The 25293-nt window shown below is 39.2% G+C and overlaps 1 protein-coding gene across 2 annotated transcripts in view; it reads right to left on the bottom strand.

The window, feature by feature from the left end:
• Nucleotides 1-13001: 13001 nt before the first annotated feature.
• The window catches only part of clcn2c (chloride channel 2c), a 186199-nt gene continuing 173907 nt past the window's right edge, over nucleotides 13002-25293 (bottom strand). For both annotated transcript variants that reach the window (XM_041802650.1, XM_041802658.1), the window contains 2 exons: nucleotides 20627-20713; nucleotides 13002-13245 (listed from right to left, as the gene is read on the bottom strand). In XM_041802650.1, the coding sequence (XP_041658584.1) occupies nucleotides 13051-13245; nucleotides 20627-20713 (282 nt within the window). In that variant the 3' untranslated portion in view covers nucleotides 13002-13050. The remainder of the gene's footprint in view (nucleotides 13246-20626; nucleotides 20714-25293) is intronic.

Here is a 25293-nt window from a genome sequence, read left to right as displayed (position 1 = left end):
CTCTGTGTGTCACAGATTAATAGAAAACATACACCCAATAAACAAATAAACAATCAGCGCTGAAAAGATCAGTGAAGATAAACTACAAATTGGTTATGTAATTGTAGGTTCAATCTTCAAGGAAGATTGAATTATAATGGAATAAAATTGAGTTTTGCATGTAGGACACTTCAGCCAATCAAAAAGCAGCGCCTCTACCAAATGTTGTGGAAGCCTTTGAATCTGTGAGCTATAAAAAGATATGGGAGAAAAAAAACAAGTAATTTGATCATTATTATGACATAACTGTGTTTGCTGCCCCACTGGGAGTATCAGTACGGGACAATAACAACACTCCAGGTGCTTCCCAGCTGTTACTGAAGGGAATGAGAGCAGGCAGGAGAACATCACGGCTGCAGAGGAAAACCACTCAGAGAGAAATAAAAAAAAAAAAACAAAAAAAAACACTGAGTCATCTTCCTGTTTGTTAAAATCTCATTTATTCATCCCTGATATACAAAACAAAGTTTTATTTTCCTTTGTGAAAAATAACTCTGGATTTTGTTCAGCTCCATCTGGTTTGGCCTTCAAGGTTTGCCGTAGTGGAGGCCTCTATGTACAATATACAGTCCCTAAGAGCCTTAAGGAGTGGAAACAAAAAAAGATAAAACCTCAACATCTGATGCGAGTGTGTGGTCTTATCAAACTGGCTCAGATAAAAGGAGAGGACAGCATGATAAAACCGAGTCAGCATCAGTGCCTGAGGGGGAGGGCCTTTTATAAGAGCGCCGACAACAGTCCATGCAGCAGGAGTCACCACAGGCCTCTGAAAACCAGACAGGGAAGGTTTCCCAAAGTCGAGATCAGGAATCTGACATGTTTGTTTTTAAACACCACCCTAAAGGTTTTATATTTGACTTTCAGAGCAGTTGTCCAGTAGATCTTGCACTTAAAAAACGGTCTATCAGTCTTTCAGTGAGTTTGATCTCACTCTTTTTTAGAAATGCCTTAATGTGGAAGATAAGGAAATGGTTGATTTCTGCTCAAAGGTTGCATATTAAACGTTCAAGGTGACTAACAGCCTCCATGCTGACTTTGGGAAACACTTCCTTCTTTGAACCACCATTTAAAGATCTCATTATCACACACAGGCTCCCATGTGAGCATCACTTCTACACATATACATACATCTTTTTACACTTTTCAGGTTTCTTTACAAAAATAAGGTTATCTTGCATTCATGTCATCAATTAAAAGTGGGTTACAAAGTGAGATGAACAACCGTTATTGCACAAATCTGATTACCTACAAGTAGATCATCCATAAAAAGAACGAGACAAAAAGATTTACAACTTCTACTTTGATTAATATGCACTAATAAATATGCATCCACCTCTGTCTATGTGAAAAAATTAGATGAAATGTCTGAGGAGGGGAAGGCTCTGGTGGTAGAAGGCAGAAATCAATGAAAAGCACAAACAAATGAACAGAACCAGATCAGATGAGTGGATCTCAGTCAGTCTGGGAGGCAAAAGGGGACACAATGTCAGGTTGCCATGGTGATAACTGCACCCTGAGCTGACACATCATCCACCCTGCTTACATTTTTGTGCATGCGTGTATGAAAAGTGCCTTGTCTACATGCATAACACTAGAAAAACAAACACTTATCAATTGCTTATTGTTGAGAAGGAAGGTGGATGCAGGCACTTGTGAAATGAACATGTAACCATCACACCACATGCAGGCCTCTTCAAAACTCAGCAGGGATTTGAGGATTTTATAAAAATGGGTACTGATTTAACATATTTCAGGGTCTTCATTACTCTCAATTGGAAGTTAGGAACAAATGCTTCATTCAGTCATGGTGAAACAGGCTTTAGTCGCTGCAACTCCAAGTTTTTTTAAGACAAATGTGCCCCCAAAAAGAGTGTTCATGTTTGTCTTAGTTTACCACTGACAAACTCAGACTACTGTTCTTTGTCTGAAACGAACATAAATACGGCAGAGAATCAGGGCCACTCAAATAGAAAATAATTTGAGATGCAATTCTACTTTTCCAACTATGAGAAAAATATATGAAATGTGAGATTTAAGTCAGAATGCTGAAGAAAAAGTCTGAATTCTCTTTAATCCCAGGATTCTGAATTTAATCTAGCTATTGGTTTTAATCTCAAGATAATTCTTTTAAATCTAACTTTAACCTCAGAGTTCTGACTTTAATTCTAACTTTAATCTCAGAATAATCACTTCAATTCTAACTTCAATCTCAGAAACCTGCCTTTAACTCTGACTTTAATGTCATGACTATGACTTTAATTCTGCTTTAATTTCAGGATTATGACCTAAATTCTGACTTTAATCTGACAATTCTGGCTTTCATCAAAGATTTCTGACTTTAATCTCAGATCAATGACTGAAATTCTTACAAAAATCTTAGAGTTCTGAGTTTCATCTCAGAATCCTGACTTTACTTCTCACTTTTATCCCACAAATCTGACTTGAATCTCAGAATTCTCACCTTGATTTCAGGATTATGCATTTCAATTCTAATTTTAATTTCAGGATTCTGACTTTAATTGTGACTTAAACCCAGCAATCTGCCTTAAATCTGCCTTAATCTCAGAATTCTAACATTGATCTCAGAATCTCTTCTGACTTTACTCTTAGAACTCTGATTTATATATCAGAATTTGGACTTTGATTTTGATTATAATTTGGGATTCTGCTTTAATCTCCGGATTCTGACTTTGATCTCAGAATTTTGACTTAAATTTCAGAATTGGAAAAGAAAATTTTAATACATAAATGAATGAAATTTTAAAAAGTCAGCGACCCTTGCCCTCAAAAGGATCCTGACAGAGACAGATATTTATACGACAGCTGTAAAGCTTCTCTCTTCAAAGCCTTGGACCCCCATCACTGACAAAAACAGTCATTTCATTTCAAAGAAAACAGAATCTGCCTGAATTGATGTATATTTTTTTTCGTTTTTGCTTGTTGTAAGAGTGGGAGAAACCATAATCTTTATTCACAAACAATAAGACTGAATAAAGCAGTTCTTCCAAGAAGCAGCAGAGAATCTGTTCCTGTGTTTTGGAGGCTGAGATGACTGTTGTTGCTGATTGAGTCCGATGGCTCTGAAGAGAGTGATGTAATGTCATTTTACAAATTGATAAAGCGCCCTACTCTGAAACAAAAAAGTTCCATCTCTGTAGAAATCTGTCCCTGGAATGATATTTGCACTCAGATATGGCACATTTGTCATCATAGATTACTTTTAACCTCAGCTGTGACGTGACTGCCAGCTGATGATTTACAGATGTCATTTAAGATCTTTTTGTTCCTATAGGTCTGGAGATGTACTTGCTGTTTAACCTTGTAGTGATGTGATAGAGACAGTTTAAAGAGAGCTCTTTTATGTGAACCACGGGATTTGGATCCTGTTAAAAAAGTTTTTTTTATTTACAATTTTGATATTTTCTTGACAGAATAGAGATGATCTTTTTTCCAATATGCTCTACCAGAGTTATACATGCCTGATGTATGACTGTAATGTTTTATACCATGGGTGTCATACAGCCCAGCCAGTGAGCAGTTTCATTGGGCCCACAAGAAGAAAATAATTGCATGAGAAGAGCTGCTAGGGAGGCGAAGAGCTGACTTGTCTTACTTGTCTTACTGAGCTGAGTCACATGATCCAGACCACTAAAAACAGCTAACCTTTCAGAGCTGATGGATCAAATGGACTCATATTGCAAAGCTTCGAGCTAAAAAATTGTGCCAGTATGAGACTGATTGGACCAATCAGATGTGGTAGCTACAAGTAAGGTTTATCTTCACTGCAGGCCTGTAAACAATGGCAATGTGGAAGTAGTTATAGCGGCAGTTTTATCAGAACTAGGGAACAGTTCTTTTATTATAAGAAGAGTAAAGAACTGCACTACAGGAAGCGTTTCTTGTTGGAAAGATGTTTTTTCCCAGCTGGTTTCAACAAGAGCTTGATTCACCACCTTGCTCCACTGATAGCAATGATAATGGCTGCCTGTCAAGATTATATTGTATAGTTTGGGGCTGTAAATGCCTACTATGTTACATGTTTGATTGCTTAGACTGGCATGTAATGAATATGACAGAATGTTCATCCAATCATACAGCTCGATTTATTTGAATGGCTCTGTCCTTTCAAAACATAGGCTGTGGAGATCTTCCAGATGGATATGAAGTATATCCTTTACAATAGCTATGTGAAACTGTATATCTGGCATGATTGTACTCATAAATGCAATTGCTTAAATGCAACATATCTTGGACAATACCTCTCGAGGGCATACCAGAAAGTTCAGGCCAGACACAACTACCTGGTGTGTAGGATGTAAACTACAAATATGGTGCCACTCAAAGACTTTTTTATTGTTATGTTAATTCTAGGGTTAGGTCTGAAATAATTAATAGCAATTAGCATTGTTGTTTTGGCATTGTTTCTCCAACATTTTCCTCTGAGTACAGCCATAACAGTTTCCTGGTGTTTGGGTTTAAAGAGTGATCACGTTAGCTAATGGCTTAGAGTTGCACTTACATGTCTTTTTGTTCAGTTTTACATTATTGTGTCAAAATATACTCAGACATTTATCAAACCAAAAGCTAAACAAATGCAAATGCGATAGACCCACTTGACTCAAGCCATCAGTTTACAGGGTCATTTTAAAGAAGTTTCAATCAGCCTATTGCACCCTGTCCCATCCTGTCTGGACAGCAAAAGGGACATCCTACTCACTGGTGTATAATCATGGTGCTAGAGTTAAATAAAACTATAGTCCACAAATTCCCCAGGGTAATCTATGTAGCGAACACAGAGGGCTTAGAAAGCTTGAAATATCAGAATTAAAGGGTTGTAGATCATTTTAGGAACTGTAAACCAGCATATTCCATAGCAACATCTCATTTGTAACAGAGGCACTGGATGGGTTAATGCTAATGCCAATGATGCCATGATTTAAAACATGACCCAGTTTACCGGTGACTTTCAACCAAATGGGATGTTGAAAACAGAAGGAGTACTTGAATGGTTATTGTGAAGTCTGATGAGCATATTTTGACATTTAAATGCAACACTTAACTAAGAGGTATGAGTGTGGAAATCTATGTAGGCAACAAGGCTTTTGTAAGCTTTTACATCACTAACTGTGTACAGAGACGCCCCTATCAGTCAGGTCTCTGCAAGTTTCTTTGTGAGTAACCCCGAGGTGACTCAGCTCCTCTGACACAGCCACTGACATTTGTGTCAAGAGGGCTAATTCAATGCTTTCTCCTACGTTTCTGGCTCTGAAATACACCTTTGAGTGTTCTTTTTTATCAACTTAAATGCACAGTAGCCTAATGTCAACACCGGCAGCTCCGCTGCCCACTGTGGGGAATTCTCAAAAAGGTTTCTGGGGAGGAAGAGTGCACCAAACAGTGCCAGTACCAGGTTTAAGTCTTGGGACTATTGCATTTAAGTGTTGAGCCTCTGTACATGGGTGAATACTCTACCGGTTAAGCTAAACTAACTGCTCTTTTTGGCAATATTGCTCTGCTGCTGTGTTGACTCCACCACTTCTCCTCTGCCCCTACTGGTCATGAGTGTACTACATCTCACGCTCGCCACTTTTTGAAGGCATGCACAGCGAGGCAACCGTCACACTTACATTGTTAGCAGCAAGTATATCTCCAGCCTTAGATGCTGACCCAGAAATACACAAGAAAAGAACCTGGTTGCTAAATGTCATAATCCCTAAATTCCTCTTGGCCTCGCAATAACATTTAATTTTTGCTTTCCCATCAGTAAGCCACTACCAGCCTTCACCTGTTAGTGTTATTTGCACTTCTCTTAGTAGAAATGTTGAGACAGCATGTCAAAACATTAAGAAACAAAAAGAGACAGCATTAAAATCAAACCTTCAAATCTTCAAATGTGATACAAATACAAAAAATATTATAAAACCGCCCCAAAAATCTCTTCAAACAGAGAATAGTCAACAATTTTAGATTAGACATTAAATTATGATTTCATAATACAGAAATGATGTTAAATATATTAATCTGTAAGCATTATGTGCTAACCCACCCCCAGGTCAAAATCAGGCAATGAGTAAAGCTCACTGGATGAATGGAGGATGCCAATCAAAGTGAAACTATCAGACACTTTAAGTATAAAAGAAGATACTGTAAGGATATACAACATACAGGCACATAATGGCAAACATCATTCATTCGTCCCATATTCAGTCTGTCAAGTTTATGTTTTTGGTTCATTTTGATCTTATAAATCAAATCTTACGTGCACTCTCTGCATGCAAAGCCATGCTATTTTACTGAGTGTATTACTTTCAGTGGTACGCAGCAAGACAAGAAACCACTAAAAACTAAATCCATGCGATGCAACAAACGCTAAGTTACCACAAAGAAGCTGGCTATGAGTGCATATTTAAGGCCTCCAAACAGTAGAGCTAGTAGGTAGTAGTGGACATTCTTGCCTGGTCTTAAAAACATTAAAAATGTATATAGAAAAAGGAGTGTGTCTAAGAGGATGCATTTGTGGTCAGTAGCTAAAAAAAAATAATATGGGAGTGGAAGACGGGATGGAGGGTTTGAGAGACGGAAAACAAATCAATGTGTTTCTTTCGATGAGCGGGGAGCTCACTGACAAGCATCAAGCATTATGGAAGACATGAATTATTAAACACACAGCATGTATACATCATCTGTTATGTCGGAGTGCTTGCTGAATCAGTAACCAGGCTGCCATTAAAAACATTAATGGGTCCAGGTCAACATTCCATCAGTCTGCTATGGCTCGTAGCTGTAGTGGTAATTAAACAATACTTTTGACTTGAATAACTTAATAGTTAAACTTCTTCCACCTCTCACAATGTGCTATGATTATCCATTTTTGTTTTTAGCTGGGTCAGTCTCACTACGTGATGTTCAGTGTTGCCAGATGGAAATGAAAAAGTACTTGAGCTTAAGATGATTTTATTTTAACAAAAATATAATATAAACCAAGAAAACATTGGATGGTGCCAGGATACTAGGGATGCACTATAAGAAAATTTCTGCCACTATTTACAACTGATATTTTGGCTATAAACATCAGCCTATAACAGGTGCAAATGTTGGCATTTCAAAAAAAATACGTTTGCCAAATTTAAGTCTGGAAAAACAGACCTAGTTCAGCTGATTATTTTCTTTATTCATCATGATTACTTACACTTGGGGTGTTTTCAGCTTGGAAATTTGTTAAGTTGTTGGTCAAACTTTAAATAGTTTTTTTTAAGGACTGAATTTTTTTTGTCTGAATTACATTAAAATATCGGTATTGATATCAATATCTGCTAAAATTATTTTTGTCAATATTGGCATATTGGGTATCAGCAAAAATCCATATTGGTTACAACAAAAAAAAAGGAAAATACTGCAATTTGCATCTAAACTTTTCATCTGAAATTCAAATTTGAACTTATTTTAAACCATGTAAAGCCAGTGGATTGGCCAGATTCCATGACTGTCATAGCTGATCTATCTTGCACAGACTCAATCTGAATTGTTTGTGTCTAGTGTAAGAAGGACTGTTCCAATCAGTGTCATTAAGATGATTTCAGCAAGTAGCTATGGGCAGGTTAAGTTGTACTGCAAGAAAAAAATGGCGACTGCTGATTAGCTGGAATGTAGCCACAGTGGCAGTTTTGATAAAACTGGACCACATTTCTCAATCAAAAGAAGAGCAAAGAAACACACTAAAAGCTTATCTTGGCAGAAAAGATTTTTTTTCTTCTCCCGATTGCCATGAGTTTGCGGTAGCTACGGGTATGATTAACTGCACTGCAAACAATGGCTGCAAGTGGAGCAATTAGCTTGGATGAAGCTGTTGTAGTTTTATTGGCAGAAAATATTTATTTCTTCTTCTTCATACCAGCTGCCACAAAATTGTTCTTTCAAACTGGCTCCACTGATAGCGAACAACAATAATAGCCACAATCAATATTTTTATATGGATATGTATCTAGCGTGTCAGGTTTACCTTTTTTTAATGACACAGGGACAGTTTTACGCACCAATATCTCATCAAGCCTCAGTTATTTCAAAATATTTTTAACCTACCAGTACCTGAAATCTATAGCTTGACTTTAGATGGTAAAGAACTCAGCTGCCAGGCTTATGACAATGACAAAAAAAGCACAAACAAGTCACTCCTGTTTTAGCATCTTTACATAGGCTCCTTGTATGTTTTAGTCTTTTTTTACCAACTACTTTTAAAGCTCTTTATGGCCTAGCTCTCAGTTAAATCTCTGACCTTTTAGTACCATATGAAAGAAGAAAGACTGGGTGTGTATCTCATAGGTAGAAGAGTGGAGTTACGCCGTATTGTGCATGTGCTGCTGTGGAAACACAAGCACTGACTAAAGAGGGTGCCGTCAGCTCCTGAACACACAAAGCAGATGGAACATGGCGTACACAGAAAACTGCGTATTATTGTACAAATACTTATTTTACTGTCCATCTGGCAACAGTGATTATGCTTCACTATAGCTACAGAGCTGCATTAATCAGGCTGATGAGATATTTTATGTCGTCTGACGTTATGTCAACAATAAGGTCTTAAATAAGCCATAAACCATTACTTCATATTGCCTTTATGGGGGGGGTCTACTGTCTCTGATAGTCATGGAGATAAGTGAACATGGAAATCAAAAGCAGATTGATGAGAGGGCCCAAAGCAGCTGGTTAGGTAATGATGTCTTCAGTCTTTCAGCCATCCATTTGCTCCCTGTTCTCCGTCTCTCCCCCGCTTCCTGCCCTCTCCATCCGCCCCAACCTTCAGCAGAACAGTTATTAAGAGCTAAATTTAGATAAGCAGAAAACTCTCGGAGTGCATCGCCGCCGTCTTGTTTGTGGGTCTCTAATGTGTCTTTGTGATGTAAGACTATAGCTACAGTATAAGAGGAGTGTACATGCTAAAAAGGGCTACAGGTGCTTCCTCCGCTGCCCACAGGTATGTCTGCTTGCATAGACTGTACTCTCATCTGACCATTTAAAGTCTTTAGCGGAGAAACAAGAAAAAACATGAACTGACTTAAAAAATAATTAAAAGGCATTCATCCATAGTCCAATGCTTCTCAGTTGGACAAACTGTAGTGTAATTTACAAAGAAATTGTGCAATGGCATATTCCAGTTAAATCAAGACCACCTGGAAATTAAATTATGAATATGGAAAACAAAGACTGAAATGTGTTTTGAGTTAAAAAGAAGTTTCAAAAAGTCACTTATATGGAAGAGTACCTGGGCCAGGAATAAGAAGTCAAAAGATAAGAAAAGAAGAAAGACAATTTCAACTTTCTTTTTTTTCAGGTTCTGAGAATGACTTTTTGCTGAACCCCCCACTAACTGTTTTATATCTGATGCCTCACAATTAAACTCAAAAGTCATATTTTATTCCTGACCTCCCCAATTTCCTGCTAGATGTTTGTCAAGATTTATACATAGGGAATATTGGGAAGATATGGTAATGAAGTCCTTAACAGCAGAGCTCAACATTGTGGTTCTGGACGCAGAATTCCCACTCATTTACTCTATGGGAGATTTGATTATTTGCCATATTGTCAGCAGTATCCAGGGTAGACTTACAACAAGCTACCCAGTGTGAAACAATGGTATGTGCTCCTGTAGAAGACGTAAGAAGTTTGGAAGATATCAACCTCTTTTTAAGAAAAACATAGTTTATTTGAAATCTCTACCAAAACTACTACAGTACCCACAGTCCTAGAGTGTCACAGCTACATCTCTGATTGGTGAGGTCTCCTGTAATCCCGGAAACATCTACCACGCTCAAAGGTTATTGACAATAATACATGCCTCTGTAATATGAAGCAGAATATACGCAAACTATGATATATTAAAACACTATGATTAAAAATGTAAACACTACATTAAAACATGTCGTCAAGATACATATGTGGCTTGTAAGCTACAAAAACTATCCTTTAAAACGAATAACATGAATCGATTGTGGGATATGCAGTACCTTGATCCTCGTAAAAATAAAATATATATACAGTCTTGTACCTTTGCCTTCTTCTCAATTTTCAGATCCTGTTTTTCAAATCAAATGTTTTATGGTCACAAGTACTCAAGTAGCTGGTTAGCTTCGTTCATACATTTAACATGTTGTAATAAGGATTTAGTCAAATGTCTATGGGGGATTTGAAGGTGAATTTTACTTCCAGAACCAGAACTGCTGAAAAAGTAGGCAGGCACTGTTGAGCTCTTTATATTTCCTCATTAGTGTGTCCATAAATTTGTCTTATAACACCTATGAGAAATTTAAAGGCAACTTTCTGTAGAAAATCTGTGAGAGCTGTGGATGTTGGCCTACCCAGAATGTTATCAGTGAAAAACTGAAAATGCTTACCTCTGGCTAAGGTAGTTTTTGAGGGGTCAAACTAGGAGCTTTTTAGATTCAGAAATGATTGCCAACAGTGGTGTAGCCTGAACGTGTTGTATTTTAAATAGGGCATCAAATATACAGTAACTGCAAAAACCATACAGAAACCACAACAACAACAACAAAAAAGCAAGCTTGCTAATTAGCCTACAGCACTAGCCTTCAGAGCAAGACAGATGTGCTTGGGGTGCAGCAACCTCTGTGACTAAATAATGAAGCCAATGTGGAATTGCAAAAAAAAAAGGTAGTTCCTTAAGTGTCCACTTGAGGCTGTCTACAAAAGCACCAGAGGTCACATAAACACCCTGTTATGAATTACAGACTTGTTAAACATGTTTGCAGCCTTGTTAAAAAAACAATTTTGGTCCGAATTATTCATGTCCTTATTAGGGCTGGGCAATTGATCGCAAGTTAGATTAAATCGCTATTTGGCATGCCACAATTTTCAAATCGCAGACAGTGCAATAATGCTTTAACCTGAAAAGTGTGAAAATAACCAGTTTGATACAATCTTTTTTCTTTTTTACGCCTTACAAATTATTCAAACATTCAAGTGTCTTTTTCATTTTTATATTTTTTGACAAAAATCCTACTTTCCTTGCTCATGTATTTATTTTTCTTCATCAAAATGAGAATAACACGAGAAATGACCATCCCCTTCAATATAGCAATTGATATCAAATTGGCTATACGGGCCAAAATCGTAATAAGATATCTTTTTCTAAATTGTTTATCTCTAGTTTAACTTATCTAATATTGTGCTTGTTATAATATAGAATGATCTCTTGCTTATGTTTGTTGATCAACACATAAAATGAGGAACCTAAATGATTGCATATTAAATCACAATCGCTGTATTGCGGGAAAAAATTGCAATTAGATTATTTTCAGAAGTTGTTCACCCTCAGTCCTTATGGGCACACGCTGTACAAGGGGTGACTGTTTTGATTTAAATAACATTCATTTTGGTTTATGCATTGTTAGGGGCATGGCTGATAAAAATGCTAGCCAGCTAGCCTGCTTGCTAGTTTGCCTAAACTCCATCACTTTGTCTTGTTACAAGATTGATCTAAAGTTAGTTGAGACAGCATTTTCAATATAACAGCTGTAGCAGATAGCACTCGAAAACCCCTCAGTAAGCAAACGGCTGATGTTATTCAGGCTCCATCTGGTGTTTTCTACGGTTCATGCTAATACACAAGTGGAAGTTAGCTGACTAATACAGTGAAGAACCGTTTGCTAGCTAGCTGGCAAGTTAGCAAATTTGATGATGGTGTAATTATACTCTGTATATAAATTTTTCAATATGCATTATCAGTGCAAATACATGACATTTTCCAGTTGTTAAAAGGTTAGACTGCACTGACATATTAGATGCAAATTACTTTGCAGTAACTTGGTGAGTGAAGAATAGTTAATTAATATGAATGGAGTCTAATGTGTCAGTGATTTACCAAACAGCTTAAGCATTTTGGTTGCTTGCAATTCAAAACTCACTCATTCACTGGAAATGCCAGTCAACTACAGTAGTAACCAGTACATGATAAGTAAATACAAAGGCATATAAGTTAACTCATAATTTACATGCACCCAGCAATATCTATGAAAAGAAATGCTTGCAACAGTTTGCTAGTTTGACCCCTCCCAGGTCATCTACTGACAGTGGTAAGCATTTTAAATTCTGGGTACCCAAACTTTCAGCAGCTCTCACGGGCTTTCCTATAGGTGGTACTAAACATCTTCAGGAAAATATAGGTGAAAGAATATCTTGGTAAGGAATTTATGCCAAAATTGGCCAAATATCTTAAAATATTTGCAGACTTCAGCACTGTCTTTAGATAAATAAAACAAAAAAACACCAGTTTTTCTTTTGCCTTGGACTAATGCAGGAATAAAAATATCCTCGTCTTTTTTGTTCTTGTGCCTGGCCCTAGTACTCCTCTGTTTGCTACCTCCCTCTTCATGCACACACATTTGTTCACTTCATACACTCTCACTTACAGTACTCACTTGGAATATTATTCCTTGTCATTGTTTCTCAATTTTTCTACTCAAGTGGAAGACTCTTTCCAAAAGAAAACTTTTAGAAGTCCAAACTTTGATCAAACTCTAAAGATACACAAGTGAAAAAAAATCAGCTTAAAAAAATTCCCTTTTTCTTAAGGTTTGAACCCATTCCCACTCCCTTTGTTGGATTCAACCAACATGTGTCTTTTTTTCTTTTTCTCCCTAATCCACATTCACTCTGCTGTGGGTTCCCAAGGGAAAATGGAGAGCAGGGCACAGGCTGAGTTGTGTTCCACTCCCTGGTGGAGTGTGGCTTGGTCAGTGCAAGACTCCTGGGGGAAGTACAGGTGATTCAAAGTGGGAGAAGGAGAAAGAGAGAAGTAGACGAGGAGAGAAATGAGGGGTTACAGAGAGGCTGGCGTAGCAGTGGAAGTCTTTCCAGAATTAAATATTGATCCTTAGCCCTGAGGATTTTTGCATGTTTGTGGCTTTGGGGGGGGGGGGGGGGGATTAAAGATCTCAGTGCCTCCTCTTTCTCTTCCTCCACCTGCTCCTCTTTGTTCTCCTCCTCTTCTCCTTTCCCTCACTGGGACTTCTCGTCAGACTCGGAGGGGGTGTGTTCGCGGGGCAGTGACATGCTCTTGTGGCGGTCCCACAGCTTGTGGAGCTCAGTGGCTTCATTCTCGCTGCTGCTGGTGCCACTGTCCCTGAAGCTGGCCAGAGGAGGACGCACTTTCACCCCTTTCACGGTCACAGAACCCTCGATGGCCTTGCGAAGCTGGTGGAGAAAGACCAAACAGTTATAGAGGAAGGCTGGGGTCTAAATATCGCACAGGAAACACTCAAATAAAGCTATGGATGAATCTGTTGCTTCAACTAGGGCTTTGAAACCATTACATCTGTTTTAATCATAATTAATCCCAGAATTTTGATAGTTAATTACAATTAACTGCAGTTTAAACAGTCAGTGCCAATTCAACTCCCAAAGTGTTGAATTTAATTTTTTTAAGGGTTTATATAATTCTCACTGGTTCCAAGTTAAATGGAATGTGTTAATGTTTTTACTTTCTTGTAATCTTCATTTCTAACACAGTGTTTTGTTTTTTTACAAATCAAAGTGTATTTATAATACATCACTGTGTTATTTCCTCTCACTATGTGTATACATCCTAAATATTTACAATTTTACTTACTGAGACTTTGAAATGCACTCTTCACACTTGATAAAGATTGCCACCTTGTATTGAACACGTGTGGCAAAGTCAGGTGTCTTCTTGCAAAGTGCAGACAATTGCAGAGCTAGGACATGCTCTTTAATGAAAATCAGCACACCACCCTTGACTGTACACTATCCCATGCCAAAGGCAAGAAGTGGCTAATTCAATGGATAACTTCATTCATGGTGCAGAAGTGTGTAACATAAAAAACAACAGTCATTTTCCAGACACATGAGCGAAGGAATCCTAGCAGTGATCACTGTACAACAAGCAACATCTAAACATGTATGAGTACATCTAAAAACATCTTAAACAAATCCAAACAGTTTGCCCAAGGGCAGGATGGGAAGACTCTGCAGATTTGGCTGGCAGGGGGAGGAACTTAGATCAATCACTCTTTACAGAGTTTGACACATTGATGGATCAACACTGTCAAATAACTACAACACTGAAGGCCTTTTAATCCAGAATGGAGTTAAAATTACACTTCAGGGGTCAACTCAACCCTGAAATGTTCAACACTGAGAATTCAACACTAGTTTTTGCCTTTTACCTATTACCTGTTTACTCAAAAAGGAATTAAATGAATTAAAAAATATACACTTAATGTACATCAAGAAACATACAGGAGTGCATGTACACAATGATCCAGTGAAGTCTGGTGATCCTAGGCAAAGATCAGCCAGGCCTGAGCACCGATATGTCATCATATTGTAATATGACATGCTCAGTTTACAAAACCCACAGTCATAAGTGTACCTATGGCAAACCTAGAAATCTGCCTGGCAACCCATAATTTTTCAGCTATAATATTGGCTATGTGCTACATCGAAGGAGGACTTGTACTTTATTCAACTTGTCAGGTTAAGTTGCAGGGTGATTGCAACACTCTTTGCATGGCACATTTGCTTTTCAGGTACTTGGAATTGTGAATTCTGACATCTTCTTCATAAGTCCTTAAAGATGAAGCTAGAAGGACTTGTATGCTGTAACTATGTATTTACTGTAAATATATATAGTACTGTATTGTACAAATAATTGTTATTCAATCTTGTGAGTGCACATACCGCGGGTCACCTCTACATAATTCACTGCCACTGTTGGCCCTACCCAGTCCAAAAAGTCTGGCAGTTGCCCTGAATAGGATCTGAGAGCCAGCACAATAACCTGTTTTTGGTAAGATATAGCTTTCCGTTGTGCCCACCTCTTCCATCTGTACCAGGGCCAATGAAGTGTACTGTGCCTGAACTTCATATGGAGCACTCACATCAAACAAATTGGACTTTGAGGCTCATGCATGCTTTGGCACAAGTTACAGTAAGTTTAGATATTTTCTCCAGAGTTGTTTTTTGCTGTACCTTTGATGTTTTTACTGTCCTTAGCTAACAGTGCTTTACTTCCTATTTGGACAAAAAAGGGCTTTTTAACTGTTTTTTTATTTATTTAAGATTTATTTTTGTGCCTTTATTAGATAGAGGAGGACAGTGGATAGAGTTGGAAACAGGGTCAAGAGTGGGGGAGAGACATGCGGTACAGGGCCTCAGGCCGGATTTGAACCCGGGCCGCCCGTGTACATGGGGAGCGCCTTTGACCACTAGGCCACCTGCTCCCCCAACCGGCTTTTAATTTGAGGGAAAATAAGGAACTTCTGGCAGGAAATGACATTAGCTCAACTGCAGAAAAAACTATTTGCTATGGATTTAAAAGTAGATGAAAAAATCCCACTTTCATGGGCAGCATCCAAAGCTGCTCCATGATAGTAGCTTAAATATAATGAATAAAATAACATTCAGCTGATATGAACAAAATAATTGGGTGCATTAATTGTGAACTTTTATGCCACTGTGACAAATGTGTAACATGGATAGCCTTTAGATAAAATGATCCTCTTCCTGCTAAATGGTACAGGTTATTTTCTATGCTGCACTCAGCTCTGTCATGGCTTAGTTCAGTGGAAATGAAACCGCTAACCTCTATGCTTTACTGGCCTTTCCCTGCAGTGATCATGTCAGTGGTTTCCGATGTGACGCACAAACACAGAGTCATTTATAAAATGTAATACAGGGAGTGATCACGATCAGAGGGCAGAATGCACTGGAACTGAGGTCGAACTGACTTTGGCACTTGCCTGTGCTTTCTGAATTATTTCACAGAAGAGAAATGAGAAGCGGAAGCGATTCCACATTTTTAATCTCTGCGGTTCTCCAGCCTCCCACACACAGCAGAAATGATTTAAAAATGTTCACTCACAGGGTCCAAGCGGCTTCTGCTACAGTAGCCACAGCAGCAGTCTGCCTTTAAACAATCCTCTGAAAATGACCATTAAATAGAGGAAATCATTGTGGGTTAGACTGTGGGTGACACTTTCAGGATTTTGGAGAAATGCAACTCAAGTTTAAAAGCATTTTTGTAGTTTTGCCAGAAATGTAAAAGGGATAAGAATTCAAATGCAGGAAAAATAAATTATATATGTTGCTCTTGATGGTACTGACCAATCTACTGATCATATTTGCATTCAAATTTAAAAGAAAAGCCTCTGACAAATTTTCAGGCTCTATTAAAAGTCTTTGATTCTGGTTTATCTCCCCATGGTTCATTAAAAAAAATCATTGGTACTGGTATCATTAAGAAGAAAACTGATTATAGAGCTAGCTATTTAATCCATCAATTTTAACTGGGCTCTTTTAATCTATTTAAACTTCATATTCACCGAAGGGCAACTATTTTTACTGCTATTCAGAGCATATAGCACTTTATTTACTAAATTGAGTTCATTAAGGTAAATACATATTCACTATTTTTAAAAGCATGTCTAAACCATTTTTAGCTTTATTTTCTCATCTTTATCGGATGTTTGGACTATATATGCAGCACATTTACCAACATATTTAAAATATTATGCTTTATATAAAGACAATCAACAGCTAACAAGCTGACAAACTCAGATTTACATCCAGGGCCAACTCGTACAATCTTTAATTTTTAAAAAATAATTTCCCATGACCGTTGTAGAGAAATTGACCCTTGAAATGCACATCCTGGACAGATATTCAGCATTGCATCACTCCTGGGAGTGGAGCTCCTCATGGGGGAAAAGAACAATTTCCCACAGTCTTTCATGCTGCAAACATGCAGGTATCAATGATAATGCTAGCAAGCTGTAATGTCCTGGATAGGGTCATTACTGTCAACTGAGAAAGGACAATACATTAATAAATGTGAAAGAATAGGATCCCACTGTCAACTGTAGAAGACTTAGACTGATGTTGCAACTCAAAGACCTGACATGCCTTTACCACATCTATTTTGCTTTCTAGTTATATTGCCTGGAAAGATACAAAAAATCATGAGCAGCAGATATGATTCTTAAACTTAGCATTATAAATAATCCAACATCCCTGATCCCCCTGAAACATTAGTAACACTGTTTGAATAAGGTGAACATAACATTTAAATTTAACAAAAGTTAAATGGGATAAAGTGCTGACTGCAGATGTGCATATGTTTGGGTTCCAAGGACAAAGCTTGTCCTCCTGCTGCTTGGCTGGAAGCCACAGTGTTCTCCTACTCGGCTTGGTGCTTTGGTTTGGTAAATATCTTCCATCAGACTCAGATTATTAAGTTTGTTTGTGATTCAGAAGGCCACCCAGCCACTCTTCAGCATTGGGGTAAATGGTTTGTTTTCTTCCTCAGTGTAAATCAGATATGACATTTTCTTGGCCTTTAACTTGATGCGGACTACATCCACTACTTTAGGGTAACAATTTGTACTGTATAGTCAAGACAGAAATTAAAAATACCTTTAATTATGTGTCAAGAGTATTTATCTCCCTTAAATTAATATCTAAACTTTTCTTCTTTATTTAGTAGCATATACTTCTTTAAGCTAACAATTCTAGATGTTTATTCACTACTTTTGGGAACCATTTGAATTGTGAATTGCTATGTTTACCAACTTATTTTAAAGCACACATTGAGGCTATCGGTTGAAACTTTTTGCCGTCTTTATAATAAGTTTCATTTATTTGAATCACAACACTAAGACAGTATTCATCAATGCCATCACATCTCATAGGTCAGTGGTTTTCAACCTTTTTTCAACCTCTGCAAAACACTTTTTACAACCCTTCTCCACCCCAGCTCCTCCTTCCTAGAACAGCCACATATGAATAACAGCAATAAGTGAAACTTTACAACAGCTAATAAAGAAAAAACTGTTCATGACCACAAATCATGTGTGTTTCTTGACAAAGTGGTCCTGACTGAGCTTAATTTATTGTATAGTTGCAGTAATTATGTATGGTTGGACAAATTGCTATGGCACAAAGACTTAGCTAAAGGCACACCAGTGTGTCTTGCCGTACCATTTGAGAACCATTGCCATAGTTGAATCTTTTTAAACACAAATATGTATCAATTTTAATCCTGTTTTATTGACTAGTCTATGGAAAATACTTAGAAATGGCTAAAATTTAACACAGTTTTTGTAATGTAGGGATCACAGCATCAGCAGGTTAACAATGGGGAGTTGGTTTGCAACGTGTGGTTGCTGTAGCTGTTAGCTTCATGCTACATCCATTGCGGTTGCAATTTTGGTCCAGCTCCCTCCCCTGTCAGTTTGTCTGTTTAATGTTTTACAGTACATGTGGTCAAAAACTTGTTTGTTCCTACAAATTAACAAGTTGTTCCTCCATTGCTCTATTCATGCAAGAATTCTGCACATGACTGCTCATCTATTCTCAAGAGGATTTCTGATCATAAATATTGAACATCTGTAATACACACAATCTTGAGGTTGGGTGCCTCTGAATGCCCTTTTATCAGATGCACAAGATGATTCGACAAGATAATCCATTTGTAGGGCCTTTGGTCTGATGGGGGGCAATCAGGCTGATAATGAGCACAAGTATTGTATAGTATATGGCCTGATTGATGTTAGCAGTGCTCGCATTACTGGCTCTTGATACTTCTTTTAGGTTAACATTAACATTCCTGTATTTATTGCTTTGGGTAATAGGCGAGTATAACTTAACGAAACACGTAAACACCTTCATCTCCATTTTCCAGATCAAAATATTGATGCATGATGTCTTTCGTACAGGATGCTATTGGTTCTTTCAGTTCACTGTTGTATGCTGTTGGGTTGAAGACCATTAACTAGAACTACAGTGGCCACTAGTGGTGGGTGGCTGCATTGCAGTTTAGACAGGGGCCTTGTCCACACAGAAACGTTTTGAAAATGCTTTCTGTAAATACGGGATCATTTCAGGAAATGTCCGCATAAGCATGAAACCACTGAAAACGCTGTTGTATATATGCCAAGCCTGTAAGTGCCGCTGTAACACTGCCACGGAAAAGCACCAAAAGAGAGAAGAAGATTACAGAAACTGCCAAAAACTTTCTCCTAGTTGCCCTTCTGGTTGTTCTCTGTGGTGGATTTAAGAACATCTGGTGTATGCTATTCGCTGTGGTGGTAAAGGAGCAACAGATTTTGCTGTGAAATCCATAATAGGCTCAATAGCTTCTACAGCACGTACACAACCCTATAATCTGCAATTGTTGTTTGGTTCGACAGCGCATGTGACGTAAGTGGGCTATGCTATGTATGATGTAATCATTTCAAGAAAGATGCGGTTGCCTCTCCACAATGAGACAAAACGTTAAGCGTTTACAGATTTGTTCACTCTGGGACCCGGTTTCAAAAAGTGGCATTGACGGCCTCCCAAAACGCCATTTCCGTGTGGATGGAATGCCGAAATGACAAAAATTTTTTGCGTATACTCCTGAATTCGTCTCCATGTGGATGAGGCCAGAGTTTGATATGGATTGTGAAACTGATTAAAAAAAAAATAATAATAATAATAATTTAACTATCAGCACCGACTACCAATCTGAGTTCAATGCTTAATGTTGAGCCAGCTAGTCATGCACAGCCCTAATTCCAACCTTTTCCGAAATGTAAAGAGACAGCCGAGACCATTTAGGACAGCATGCACTTATCTTTAAAAGTACTAGCATCTGTTTAGAGAGAGGATTAAAAAACAAAATTGCATCCAATAGGTCTCCATAAATTATTTTCAATACCTTCAAAGACATATAAAACAATGTTCAAACTCCTGGATTTATGCAAAAAATGTCTGCAAGTCCCTTTCATGGTATCTCTTTGATCTCAGCATAATAGCGTATTATTGAATCTTCTGCTCGGCCAGGCCAAGTTTGTCTTTTGGCTGATAAAGGCTGAAGGATTTAGCTTTCACAGATCCTGTGGCAGCGCTACACAGAGCAGCCTCTGCATACTGTTAGGTGGAAATAATGCATGATAATCATGCACAAAAACATCCCTGCAATTCTTCTCTTCCACATGGACCAGCAAGGTCCTGATGTAACAGCGTGTCTGTGTGACGGACAGGCAGACTGGGAGAGGATGGGCTTTATCTGCCGTGGCTGGGTTTTGTCTGCTGGTGGAACACAGAACAAAAAAGCCTAAATGTCAGGGACAGGCAAGCGGCGCTGCACTTAGCAACAATCCTCTCACCACTTCCTGGCCAATTCACGACGAGCGAGGGGTTTTTAGTTGTTTGTGAGGCAGTCGAGATGGAAAGAGAGGGAGGGGGGGCAGAGAACAGACAGAGAGACAATGGAGGAAGACAGCAATATTAAGCAGCCTTTTGTCTGTCACAGTACATAACAGGCAGAGGGAGGAGGAATCATTAATGTTGACTGAAGGCTCTTTATGTGTATGTACAGCACCGTGACAGCACTCCTGATGACTTTGACAGTGATTTTACAGTTATGAAAGCAGTGAATATGCTGCTTGTGTGAATGATGACACTCATGACTTTCTACTCAAAGCTTTGTACCCCGAAAATCAACCAAAAAAGGTTTCAAATATAGATCTCTACTACATTTACAATGTTACAATTTCTCCTACATGACATTTACCTCTTTGAGGGAAACCACCCCGATGAGGCGTCCAATGCTGGTGACGTAGGCATGGTCAAGGCCGAGCAGAGAGAAGATGGTGTGGGTCTGCAGAGAAACAGTTGGAAACAATCAATGTGGCTATAAAAACAGTTCACATAAGAGATCATGCTGTGCTTGGTTCCTACTTTAAAAGGAAAATAAGGCGCAGTTAGGGAAAAGCACCACTGACTCCAATTATCCAACTCTGACAACTTCATTTACCAATGGATTCATTTTAATAGTCAAATCTTACACCAAATGGGAAACAATCACTTTGGGAAATGTGTAACCGGGACATTCAAAGTTAACTGGTTGCTTAATTTAAAACAGAAACAAACAAGTAATGAAAATCTGCTTGTACTGTAAAAAGAAAATAAGAGAAAGAAGTACAACAGATCAACAAAAAATAGCTTCAAAACACTGGTGGACTCAGAGGGGGGGCCAAGGGTGCCCTAACATTTGAAAAGCACACTGAAAACGGCCTCTTTGATGCCTCTATGGAAGATAAACAGGATAAAGTGCCCTCTAGGGAGCTCTTAGAGTGGACAATACTTGAGGATATCCATCTTTGTGCCCTCTACATAGGAAAAAGATTGATGAGGTGCCTTTAAACTGGACTAAATTGGACAAAGTGCCCTCTAGGACAGAGGTCATCAGCCACATCTGTATAAGGACTAGCTTATGTCTATGCAGACACTATTAGGGCCAGCACATTAAATGAACTAAATAAAACAAATGTTTTTGTTGAAATAATTGTATTTTCTTTGAAATGTTCCTTATCTTTATCCTTTAGCAGTGAACTCAGTCCCTATTCACACAGCTGAATCCCTATACTACAACAAGCCACAAGGGGGTGATTGAGATATTTAAGCCCCATAATTCTGGGGCTATCATCCTCAGTGGTGAAAAACAATAAAGGAAAAATAAATTTTGTTTTAATTCTCCGGCAGTGAAAAATAAACTCTCAACCCTCCCACATCAAACATCGCTGAGACCGGGAATCAATCAAACTAGTGCCTGGGAGACAGACTTGACAATAACATACGTAAAACAAAGTTGTTTGGTCACTCTAGCTTGCACCTCATAGAAAGTGGGCCACCAGTGAAAAGTTAATGAAACACGTCCCTAGGGCGCCTTTCACATGGAGAAAAATGGAAAAATGTCACTATAGGATCCCCTCTTATTGGACAAATTTGACAATATACCCTCTTTGGTGTTGTCTAAGTGGGCAAAATGAGATGAAGTACCCTCTTAATAGGCAAAACCTGAAAAAATGTCATCATGCGGGCACATGTCCAATAGTGGAGAAAATGAAGCGAAGCAAGCAAGCTATTCTGTGAGCAACTTGAGTAGCGCCAATCAAATTCATTCATGTCACTGTCACATTCTCCTATCACAAACATTTCTCCCAATTCCGCAGCTTACTTAAAGGGATACTTCAACATTTTGGCAAATTTGCCCATTGCCATAATTCCTATAGTCTTAGTAATAGGTTCGTTTTCTTTAGTTGTCCGTGCAAGCTGTTTCTAGATCTGGAGGGACCAATATACCAGCTGTGCAGTTAATGCTATGGAGGCAGGGGGTATTTGTGGCTTTCCCTCATCAAACTCTTCAAATACACAATCCAACAACTCCAAAACGCTCTCGTTGACAAGTTGTGATCTGCACATTCACCACACTATGAAACAATAATGTATAATTATGTAACATTAAGACACATGAAGCTAATACTTGGAACTTCTTTCTGAGTAAACCACTGGGCGGAGTGACACTGGGCACGTCTGTGGCAGTGCCGTAGTTACTTGGTAGTTCAGGCTTTGCCTTTAGCTTTAAAACATCTCCGTCTTGTAACATTCCATGATTATTTCATAGTGTGGTGAATGTGCAGATCACAACTTGTCCACAAGAGCATTTTGGAGTTGTTGGATTGTGTATTTGATGAGTTTGATGAGGGAAAGCCAAAAATACCATCTGTCTCCATTGAGTTGGCACAGCAGCTCCGAACTCGGCAACGCCGATCTAAAAATAGCATGCACGGACAACTAAAGGAAACGAACCTATTACTAAGACTATAGGAATTATGGCAATGGGCAAATTTGCCAAAATGTTAAAGTATCCCTTCAAACTCCAAAATCCCTGGTCTCTGCCTTGCTATGCTGCCTTTGTCAGTGCTGCTCTTAAATCCCCCTTCCTCAGCAGCATCCACCTGTTGGCTCCAACAGGGGGTCATAAGTATATCATCACTCCTTTAAAATCCTGCATGTAATTATGCCAGGAGTAATATTGTTGGAGCCTAGATGTCAAAAAGTATATTGTTTGCATTTAAGAAATAAATGCTTGAAAAACTATAACGTAAATTGACTGACTGAAATGTAATTAAGTGCCATAAAGTTCATTTTCACTGACATTCCCAACTGAGTAGCTTTGTGAAATAATATGCACATGTGTGGTAGAGGCAGTGTGGTAGCAGCAGAGGTGGGGCAGTCAGCTTAAAAGCAGAGACACCAAACAAACCAAATTTTTAAGGACGAAATGGTAGACCAAAACCACAATTATCCACACGACACTCAATCCACGTGTTATTGTCACTGGACAGAGAGAATCCAGCTGATGACTGACAAGTTCTGTTGTAAAAGTCAGTGTTTATACCTGTGAAATAACGAAAATGACACTGGTATTAAAGTTCAATCAGTGAATGTGCTAACAGGATTACTTTAGCCAGAGTGTACTTGTGTCTGTGCTATGAACTTATTTTTTAACCTCATACATTGCTGCTTAGTATATTTTTAATAAAATGTAAAACTATAAACGTCCAACAGAGCTTTAACCATGTTCTGAGGTGGTCAAAAAGCTCCTCAGTGGCAGGGCCCCGGGGGTAGATGAGATCTGCCCTGAGTTCCTCAAGGCTCTGGATGTTGTGTGGCTGTCTTGGTTGACACACCTCTGCAACATCGTGTGGATATCAGGGACAGTACCCCTGGACCGGCAGAGTGGGGTGGTGGTACCCCTCTTTAGGAAGGGGGACAGGATGGTGTGTTCCAATTATAGGGGGATCACACTTCTCAGCCTCCCTGGTAAAGTCTATTCGGGGGTCCTGGAGAGGAGGGTCCGTTGGATAGTCGCACCTCGGATTCAGGAGGAGCAATGTGGTTTTTGTCCTAGTTGTGGAACAGTGGACCAGCTCTACACTCTCTGTTGGGTCCTGGAGGGTGCATGGGAGTTTGCCCAACCAGTCTATATGTGTTTTGTGGACCTGGAGAAGGTATTCCACCGTGTCCCTTGGGGAATCCTGTGGAGGGTGCTCTGGGAGTATGGGGTACCGGACCCCCTGATATGGGCTGGTCGGTCCCTGAATGACCGGTGTCAGAGTTTGGTCCGCATTGCCGGAAGTCCAGTGTGTTGAGGGGTTCCGCTTTGGTGGCCTCAGGATTGGGTCTCCACTTTTTGCAGATTATGTGGTTCTGTTGCTTCATCAGGCTGCGACCTTCAGCTCTCACTGGAACGGTTCGCAACCAAGTGTGAAGCGGCTGGAATGAGAATCAGCACCTCCAAATCTGAGGCCATGGTCCAGGGTGGGAATGCCATCCTGCCCCAAGTGGAGGAGTTCAAGTATCTCGGCGTCTTGTTCACAAGTGAGGGAAGAATGGAGCGGGAGATCGACCGGCGGATTGGTGTGGCGTCGGCAGTGATGCGGTCTCTGCATTGGTCTGTAATGGTGGAGAAGGAGCTGAGTCGAAAGGCAAAGCTCTCGATTTACCGCTCGATCTACGTTCCTACCCTCACCTGTGGGCACGAGCTGTGGGTAGTGACTGGAAGAACGAGATCACGGATACAGGCGGCCGAAATGAGTTTCCTCCACAGGGTGTCTGGGCTCTTCCTTAGAGATAAGGTGAGAAGCTCAACCACCTGGGAGGGACTTGGAGTAGATTCGCTGCTCCTGCGCATCGAGATGAGCCAGATGAGATGGCTCGGGTATCTGGTCCGGATGCCTCCTGGACATCTCCCTGGTGAGGTGTTCCGGGCAACTCCCACCGAAATGTTGTAGAAATAAAGTGCAGACAGCCCTCTGGCCATGGGGTTACTAGTAATTATTGGTGTTAATTTCATGTTTGCTCGGATCTCAGAATTAACATTACTGTAACCTCATCTATGGTCACCAGTTGTTAATGTTAGCAGCCTGAGTCCTCTAGAGGAATCTTCAAGTGATGCATAAAAGTGGATGTATGTACAGAAATTCTCATGACACAGTTGGACAAGGTGAAACAACAAGTATATTTCTGCAGCCCTACATCCCGGCAACCCTGCAAGGGAAGAAAACAAAGATGGACGGGCGGACAGGCAGACAAATGGATTGGTTTGTGTGAAACTCTACCTGTAGACTTGAGTCTCCTCTAATGATGATGACCACACATTAACCTGAGACAGCTGTCTCATGAATGGGATCAGCAACACAAGTAGAAGATGTTAAAGGGTGATAGCCTCTTCCATAAATGGGGGATAAAAGTCAAGACTAATTTCTATTATTAGTACTGACGTCACTTTCATCATTTAGACCAGCTAGACTAATTAGAGTATCTAAAATATTAGAGATATTTCAATCCTTGTCAAAAGCTAATACCCTGCTTAATTTCCTGAGCATATTCATT

The sequence above is a fragment of the Cheilinus undulatus genome, linkage group 2 (genome assembly GCF_018320785.1).
Source record: "Cheilinus undulatus linkage group 2, ASM1832078v1, whole genome shotgun sequence".
In the NCBI taxonomy this organism is placed as follows: Eukaryota; Metazoa; Chordata; class Actinopteri; order Labriformes; family Labridae; genus Cheilinus; species Cheilinus undulatus.
Note: the sequence above shows the minus strand (reverse complement) of the source record. Positions and strands in the feature narration are given on the sequence as shown.